The 10000-nt window shown below is 32.4% G+C and overlaps 1 protein-coding gene across 1 annotated transcript in view; it reads left to right on the top strand.

Annotated features, from left to right (window-relative positions):
- Positions 1–10000, top strand: part of LOC137648227 (inter-alpha-trypsin inhibitor heavy chain H3-like) — a 175513-nt gene that overhangs the window by 121899 nt on the left and 43614 nt on the right. The window contains exon 2 of the mRNA XM_068381151.1: positions 1–5. This exon is cut by the window's left edge and continues 204 nt beyond it. Coding sequence (XP_068237252.1) covers positions 1–5 — 5 coding nt within the window. The remainder of the gene's footprint in view (positions 6–10000) is intronic.

Here is a 10000-nt window from a genome sequence, read left to right as displayed (position 1 = left end):
ACTATGTGAGTACATGCTTTCAGTTATAAATTTTTTTGGGACCTTTGGACATGGCTGTATTATTCATAAGGCTGAAGCCTAGGGGTCCACCAAGAGCAGGGGTCCACAAGAAGCAGGGGTCCACAAAGAGCAGCGGTCCACAAAGAGCAGGTGTTCATCAATAGCAGAGGTCCACCAATAGCAGGGGTTCACCAATAGGAAAGGTTCACCAATAGCAGGGGTCCACCAATAGCAGGGGTCCACAAATAGCTGGGGTCCACAATAGCAGGGATCCACAATAGTAGGGGTCCACAAATAGCTGGGGTTCACCAATAGTAGGGTCCGCCAGGATCATGGGTCCACCAATAACAGGGGTTCACCAGTAACAGGGGTCCACCAATAGCAGGGGTTCACCAGTAACAGGGGTCCACCAATAGCAGGGGTTCACAATAGCGAGGGTTCACCAATAGCAGGGGTTCACAATAGCAAGGGTTCACCAATAGCAGGGTCCACTAAGAGCTGGGGTCCACCAAGATCATGGGTCCACCATGAGCAGGGGCCCATGCAACATTTTTGCTTTTTGTGCTAAATGTGAAAAGTATAGATTATTTATTTCTGTTGCGATGTTATTGTACTAGACTGTACGGAAAGAGAGCGTGAAATATGCCCATGTTGCCCATTGGTGGATGTCCTGTGGCCCAAGGAAGCTCGAAGCTTCAGGGTCTTATCATAGGGTAATACAGCACTGCCAATGGATTTGTGCATATTAGGATTGGTCCTATTTTGCGTAAATGCGTTCGATTTGGGTTGATTCTACTCAAGTTTGGTACCACTTGGTGATAAGGACTCACCAATGCATCTTTTTTAATGGTTTGAATGAATTTAATTCATTATTTAAGATTTTTTTTTTATTATTTGATTTCCTCAATATTTGTCTTCAAAAGATTATTATTGATCGGTGTCAATTGTTTTATTTTTTATTTATTCGAAATGTCTTTGAAGGTTAGGTGTAGATTTACATGAAATTTTGAGGGGAGTGGGCTATGAATGATTTTGGGGGTGCTCCTTATTCGGATATGAAGGGTCATTCATTATCAGACAGGAATTCGCCTCATTTTTATTATTATGATATTCATTTTCATTATTATTATTATTATTATTATTATTATTATTATTATTATTATTATTATTATTATTATTGTAGTTGTTGTTGGTATTATTTATTCTTATTACTATCATAATCATAATAATCCTCACTGTTATTTTTGTTAATATCATATTGTAATGATAATAACTACTACTCCTAAAGCAAAAGATGCTTGTAATGTTACTGTAATATACTTAAATAATTAAAAGAAGGGCATTTGTCTTTTGCAATTTATAAAACATGCTTTCCTTTGTCAACAACAACAGCAACAACGACAATAATAATAATAATAATAATAATAATAATAATAATAATAATAATAATGATAATAATAATAATAATAAAATACCATCTAGGAAGATAGTTTAGTTTGAGAATTCCGATCTTCACTTCATACTGCCACTTTTTATTTATAAGTAAACCTTTCGGTTAAAATGTGCTGAATTGCCCGTCATAGCAAGTCTTACATTGAGATTTCCCTAGGGAATTGAGTGGCTGACTCTGGCCTTTGTGTTTTTTAACCGGTATTATTTTATTTTCCATTTTATAGTTTTACTGCAACTGATGCTGTTATGTTCTTTACTTTTTCGGATTCTTTTCCCTGTAAATAATGGTGTTATGGCTTACATTTTTGCTCTGTTTTCATACAAACAGTTATGGTTAACACTTTTCAAGTTTTTTTTTATATTTAATTATGTTATGTTTACCTTATTCTGTATATATTTTAAGTAATGATTTTGTGTGTACATATTACTACAATATATGCAATATTTTCCTTTTCAAAGTTTTTTTTTTTTTTTCGATAATACTGGTGCGATCATTCCTTTCCATTCTGCAATAACTAACGATGTGTTTTAACACTTCTTTTCCCACTTTATTTACTTACAAATAATGCTAATGCTTTTAAGGGTGGTAAAAAAAATTGTGTTTCTTTCAGTTGATAGCATTGTTTTTTACCCAATTTTTATTTGAGCGGGATTTGTTAACCTGATATAATAAGTAAAAATAATGGAATATATATTTGTATATATATATATATATATATATATATATATATATATATATATATAGATAGATATTACATCTAGATATATACATATATATACACATATATATATATATATAAATATATAATATATATATATATATATATATAATATATATATACTGTATATGTATTTATATATAGATATAGATATATATATATATATATATATATATATATATATATAGATAGATAGAAATACATATATATACATATATATATATATATAAATATGTACTGTATATATATATATACATATATATATATATATATATATATATAAATATGTTCTGTATATATATATATATATATATATATATATATATATATATATATATATATATACACACATACACACTCATATGATAGTTTGGTAACTAATTCATATCGTTCTTGATGGAAGAACGAATAAATCACTACACTCCTCATGTCTAGTCCTAAAACGCATTAGTTAGAATTCTCTTCTGGGTAGATATACTTGTGTGTAGGTTATTCCCTAAGAAGCTAATTTTTGTTATTTTATTATTTTCATTATTTATACATATATACATATGTGTATATATATATATATATATTTATATATATATATATATATATATATATATATATATTATATATATATATATATATATATATATATATATATATATATATATATATATATATAACCCCGTCTTTGTGTTTTTGTGTTATAGTTAAATTGATGAATACAGTGTTTACAGTTTCGGAGAAAGTTGGTACCGTCAGCCGCAGAGTTTCAACGTAAAATTTCTTGTTATATTTATTTTCCGCGAAATGTGCGTGTAGGGCCTACTGTGGGCGTAAAGTCACACAACGCCCAAATTTTCACAGAAATTGATGCTTTTTTGGAGGGCTGTGCATTCATCAAGTTCTTGTAAATGATAATGGATTTTAAGGAGTAATCTGTTCTAGATAATAGGAAAATAAATTCAAGCAGGATTCGATTAATTTGTAGCGGATTATATTCTATGCTGGTATGTATGTGTTGTGTGAGTGGCTTTATGTGAGCAGAATTTATGTATATATATATATATATATATATATATATGTATATATATATATATATTATATATGTATATATATATGTATACATACATATATATATATATATATATATATATATATATATAGATGTGTGTGTGTGTGTGTGTTTGTGTGTGATTGGGTTTGTGTGTGCAGAATATATATATATATATATATATATATATATATATATATATATATATATATATATGTATATATATATATATATATATATATATATATATATACATATACGTGTGTGTTTGGCTGTGCATTTTTCTATACTAGTATGTACTGTATGTAAACATTTATATTTGCGTATACAATATTCTAATCTTGCAATGAAGAATATTCCAATACCTTGAATTATGAAGACCATTATCTTGCTCCTAACTGCTTCAATTACTGACTGTCAATAAAGTACTTTAATGAATAACGTTTAATCAGGTTTAATCACCACCAATCTCCAATCGATTTGATTCCCCTCAGCCTCTTCTAGCTCCTCTTCGCTGGTACTCCGCAAACAACAGCTTAATAGTTTACTTTTATTCTTTTCTTTTTTTTCTAAATTGGGAGCTTCCTTTGTTGTTTGCTGACCTTGTTTTCATTGTTTGTGGCATTATCCACCCCACTCCCGATCAGTGTCATAATTGTTTGTAGTTAGTGTGAATTTATGTGGGTCTTTCTTTGTCTACGAGTGGGTCCCTGGGTAAACCAAGGCAACTAATAGATCAAGTGATATTGTTTGTTTGGTTTTAGTGCGCAAGAGAGGCACTTTCTCTGTGATTCATTAAAGCACTTTCCTAAAGTGGCTCGGAAAATTTATGTATTTAGATATATTTAATGTTATATTTGAATGATTATTTGGTAAAATATTGTAAAATAAAAAGGTGGTTGTGTTTGCGTATTGGGTTCATAATGTTTTGGTGATATATAGTTGGAAGATATTCTGATGCAATATTTGTTTATGATTCATCAAATATTTTGATGTTTTAAGCTAACATCACTAATTGCTATTCGGAATTTTCTTAACTTTTCTTTTTTCTTATTTTTTCTTCGTTTTAAAAGACGATGAATTCATTAATACCAAGTCTTGCTGTGACCAGGCTTGACCCCTCGAGGTCATTTAAAAAGATAAACTTTTATTAATATATTTGATTAAGTATTCAAAACATTACATCGAAGAATAATAGTAACATGTGGGTATGCCCCCACTAATTTGATCCCGCATTTTTTCTTATTTTTTCTTTATTTTCTGTGCTTTTAAACCAGTAATGGAAACACTTGGGTATGGCACCACTAGTTTCCACCTGTATTTACCTATTTTCCTGTATTTACTGTATATCTAAGCATGTAAAAATAATGGGAACAAGAACCTGTATGCCACCACTAATTTCCACATTTTAACATCTCTTCGAGGTGGAAAATCTCCTTTATCCTATCCTACTCATCCTCAGGCCCCTTCACTATAGTCCATTTCTTTTAACGATGCATATTTGCACCGACTCGCGGCGGCGCCCTTTTAGCTCGGAAAAGTTTCCTGATCGCTGATTGGTTAGAATTATCTTGTCCAACCAATCAGCGATCCGGAAACTTTTCCGAGCTAAAAGGGCACCGCTGCGAGTCGGTGCAAATATGCCTCGCTAAAAGAAATGAACTATAGCATGAACTTGTGAAAAAGTCCTTAATCTGTTCTAAGCAATTTACGAGTAACACGCCTGGATATTTTATGACAATAGAAACAGCAGTGGAGGTCTTTCCTCTCCCACCGTGAACTTGGGGTAATGGCCCTCCTGACAGTTATAGATGCACTAGCTCATGAATTTATTATAGGTCGTAACACCGCTTTAGTAGCGCAATGCACAGTTGCTAGTTTTTCGTTTATTTGATCGATGGTTATATTTCTTATTTTTTTTATTTATTTATTCTCTTCTCTGTTTTCATTTCTCTCCCACAGGGTTGTCCACTCCACGGGAGTTTAATTTGCAAGTTATTATAATTGCTATGTCATATTGAATTATTATAATAACTCTTTAACTGACTTTCAATGTAGTATGAGGGTTATTTGTGATGCAAAGATTCAGATTCGCTTAATAATTAAGGAGTATTATTATTATTATTATTATTATTATTATTATTATTATTATTATTATTATTATTATTATTATACAATGTAAGCCACAACCTTGGTTGGAAAAGCAAAATACTGAATTTACTTACTTTATTTATCAAGGGCAATAGATTGACTATTGGATGAAATTAGATTTATCTTTTATCTTAATTCTTTAGAAGGTATTTATATGTGAAGAAACATAATCTAAAATAGGAAGCCTTAATTATATCAGAATTTAAATCGATAATAAAAAAAAAAACAATATTGATACCTATATTAACAACTATGATTATAATAATGATTATAATAATTATTGTTAATATTGTATTTATAATTATTAGTAATGCTCTTCTTATTATTATTATTATTAATTTTGTTGTTATTATCAGTATCACCATTACATGAGGATAAAAGTATGAAACGAAATGAACGTGGAAGTGAAAGAAAAAAAAACAGAATTTTTTTTTTTTTAGTTTAACTTATAGGTTCTACAAACATATGGCATCGATAAGTGCTGTTTTATGTGCATTACACCATGTAATGCCCAACCAGATTTTAAAGTGCCAAGTGCCTTGGCACTGTGAGGGTGGCCGGGAGGGGGGTCCGTAGAACACCCTGACCCATCTGCTCGAAATCCACGTGAGAAGGAAAAGGTCAAATGGAGAAGTCAGAAGGTCATTGAAGTGAAGGGAGACGAAATATGCATTCCTCGTGTGTATTTATAGACAAGAGGGGGTGATCTTTTATTCTGTTAGAAAATGTACGAAAATGTGCTCAATGGGAGAAGAGCATACGAAAATATTCCAGGGCTTTTGTTTGTTTAAACTTCGATATGTCGAGAACGCTTTGTCTTTTAAGATGTATTGTTGGCCATAGATTTCTTAATGGGAGACAGTTTGTCAGTTTGTCTTTATATCTTATGGAGTTAGTGTTCCTTTTATTTTGTTATTGATGTCAGTTTATCTTATATTTTATGATGGAAATTGGTTTGTTTTTCCTGTTTATTAAAGGTAAAGGTTTTTATTAATCTCCTAGCAATGTAGAATAATAATGAGTACAATAAACCCACGTATTGAGTGTCGATAATACACGTGATACCTTTGTACTGTTCATGAAGTATGCTCAAATACTCGTTTTTTCTTTCTTTCTTTCTTCTTCTCTCCTTTTTTTTGTGTGTATCATTCAACTTATATTTTTTGATGGAATTAAGATTCTCTTTTCTTAAAAAAAAAATATTTCACTCGAGTTCTAAGTCTGTTCTTTGTCTGTTCAAGAAGAGATTTGATATTTATTCTAAAATAGAAGTTTGTTTATTCATTATATTTTTAAGGGAATAAATATGTGGCGTATTTGTAAAGGGAAATTCTATTTATTCTTTATTTTTAAGGAGGATATGGTTTTTAAGAAGCTTCGGTTTAAGCAAAGCTGGTTTACTCAAAAATTTTCTCTAAGGAGATCAGTATGAAAATTGAATATGTGGAACCGCTATATGATTTGATAATATTTTTTTTATCCCCTCTTTGCCCTTTGGTATTATAAGACTCTTTTATGGTTATATCATAATTAGTTCGACTTCCTTTCACGAAGGCTTAAAGAAAATCAAAATTGAAAACAAGAGATGGCCTTACACCGAGATTGTAGTTCTTTTGACAAAAACAGCGTTGGTAAATTTTGTCATTTGATATAATAACACTTTCCAGGTAAACACACGGTGCTGAGAGGAAACGAAACTGCCAAGGTCATCTAGAAATAGAGTATCGGTTTTGGACCAGTTTGATTTATCAATAATGTTACTTTTTATACTTTTATGGACTTGACCGTAAAACATTAAGTTTCTTCTTAAATATTTTTTAGAATCCATAAAGGAACTATGAATACAAAACTCTTTATATTTCTTTGATGGATAACCTGAAAGTTTTTTCCCTTTCAATTTCGTATATTACAAAATTACTTAACTAAAAGTCCCTTTTATATTTCTGTGATGGTTAACCTGATAATTTTTTTTTCTTGCAATTTCATATATTTCAAAATTATTTAACCAACCAAAAGTCCCTTTTATATTTTTGTGATGGTTAACCTATTAATTTCTTTTTTTCAATTTCATATATCACAAAATTATCCAACCACCCAAAAGTCCCCTTTCCGAAAACACCCCCACGATTTCAACACCCCCAAACCCTTCGCAACGAAACCTCTCACCAACAAAGAGTAGCATCATTATTAATAAATACCAGAAGTGCAAGAGCCAAGGCTAAGCTATTCAAACACTCTGCTTTCAAAATATCTTCCCAACGGGACTGTGGATACACAACCAACAAGCGTAGCCCCAATACCTCCTCCTCCCCAGTTGCAAAAACCTGTGTGGAGCATCATCACCTTTGACTTTTTGGCTTCTCTGCTTATCTCCCCCTTCGCGCCTTCTTTCATGATTAACGCTGCGAATAGCATCATGCTAATGATCCGCTGACCCTTCTGGGCAAGTTTATCACCCACGCCCCCCTTCCCCTTCCCCCCGCACAATGACACACAGTCGCGTCCTGCTGTGACCTCTTTAAGCTTAATTTTAGACGGTAAATGACTTTGTTTTGTCCGAAACTTGGGGAGATAGAGAGAGAGAGGCAGGAGAGGAGTGGTCACGAGCACAAAGGATTTTCACGGTTGTGCGAATTCATGTGAGAGAGAGAGAGAGAGAGAGAGAGAGAGAGAGAGAGAGAGAGAGAGAGAGAGAGATTGGTAGATTAGAACAGTGACGAAGTGAAGTGTTAGGATGGAAAAGGAGAATAAATAATGAAATGATGAATGCAAATAAAAAGAAAACGGTAATATTTATATATACAGTATATATATATATATATATATATATATATATATATATATATATATATATATTTATATATATATATATATATATGTATATATGTGTGTGTGTGTGTGTGTGTGTGTGTATATATATGTATATAGTGAGAGAGAGAGAGAGAGAGAGAGAGAGAGAGAGGATAGCGAGAATAAAATCACGATGGAGGAAAAGAAAGAAAACAAAAGAAAAGAGCAGCGAAGCAGGAAAATGGAATTTAGAATGCAAACTATCAGAAGAGTTCTGAACATTTCGTATCTTTCACGACTTCCTCTAACGAACGAAAGAAACACCCGAGACCCAAAAGTCAATTCAATAAAAACGTCAGGAAAATCAATTGCCCGGACCAAGTATAAAAAAAAAAGGCGTTGAGCTGGATTAGACCCCAATTTTTCCCCATCGGCTCCTGCTGGCGCTGCAGAAGCGAACGTTCTCCTCCGAAAGTTGCGACTATCAATACAGTTTAAAGAGAGATACCTGGAAACTTCGAACCGGCCCGAGGGAATGGCTCAAACAGTTCGACAGTTTAGGAACTGTAATAAGGCCAACCTTTGCCAAAACATCTCTAACCCCTGGTCCCTCCCCTCCTCCCTCATTGCTCTTTAACCTTACCTCTCCCCTTACCCCTCCTTTACAGAGGGGAAATCATTAAAGCAAGGAGGTTGGATACCTAACCTCCTTGCATCGAACTATTCCGAAGTTTGTTCCGAATTCAAGAACGCTGACGGAGTCCTGAAGGTTATTGGAACCTTTCTGTTAACCGCCATTTACGCGGGGCGTCTCCGGCGGACAGACTTCTGGGCGATGGAATGCGGAGGATTTGGGAGAAGAAATAACTTAGTTGTTGAACTTGTTAGGTGGACGAACAGTCATGACTAACAAACCAAGTTTCACAGTCAACTTTAGAACAGGTACGGTCAACTTAGGAGACTTGATGAACTTGAGTGGGGACGTGGTAACATGGAAGTGGAAATTCTTGAAATTGTTAGTTGTTATTTTGTGAAAGGAATTGATAAATAGTAGAAGAAGAGTGTTAGATAGATATAATAAATATTCTTGAATTCTGATGCAAAGGTCTTTATCAGTTATGGTGTTAACTAGGAAGCGTTTAAGAGCTATATTCAGTATATATATATATATATATATATATATATATATATATATATATATATATACATATATATATATATACAGTATGTTTGTGCATGCGCATATATATGTATATATATATATACATATATATATATATATAGAGAGAGAGAGAGAGAGAGAGAGAGAGAGAGAGAGAGAGGAGAGAGAGAGAGAGAGAGAGATTCTCTTTATGAGATACTTATGTATTCTCTCCTTGGTCTCTACTTTATCCACGAGGAACGCTGAGGGAAATTCTAAACGCTCGCTAATGTAACCATTGGTGGAATTAGAGGCTGAAAAGATTTAGCATCTTAATTCTAAGAAATTAGTTTTCTAAAGTATCAAGTTGTATAATTATATGGATTCATAGAAAAGTTATTCATTTACAATTTTTTTATGGAATGCAGCTAGGAAACAGATAACATCGAGACCGTGTTTTTTTTTGTTTTTTTTTTCAAATATATCATTTAGAGTTCGAAAAAGTAAATATAACACAGTTCTTTATGAGAAACGTTTGAACAAAAACACCAATATCTGTTTACCAAAAAGCTAAAGAAAAACATGGTGATCAACCATCTAAGAAAATAAAAACCTTGGTTTTCGAACTCGTTTAAGAATAGGATTTTTGGGCTCCTCCTCCTCCTCCTCCTTCTTCTTCTTCTTCTTCTTCTTCTTCTTCTTCTCCTC

This window comes from Palaemon carinicauda, chromosome 10 (genome assembly GCF_036898095.1).
Source record: "Palaemon carinicauda isolate YSFRI2023 chromosome 10, ASM3689809v2, whole genome shotgun sequence".
Taxonomy (NCBI): Eukaryota; Metazoa; Arthropoda; class Malacostraca; order Decapoda; family Palaemonidae; genus Palaemon; species Palaemon carinicauda.
The sequence above is the reverse complement of the archived record's forward strand: the minus strand, read 5'-3'. Positions and strand labels throughout refer to the sequence as shown.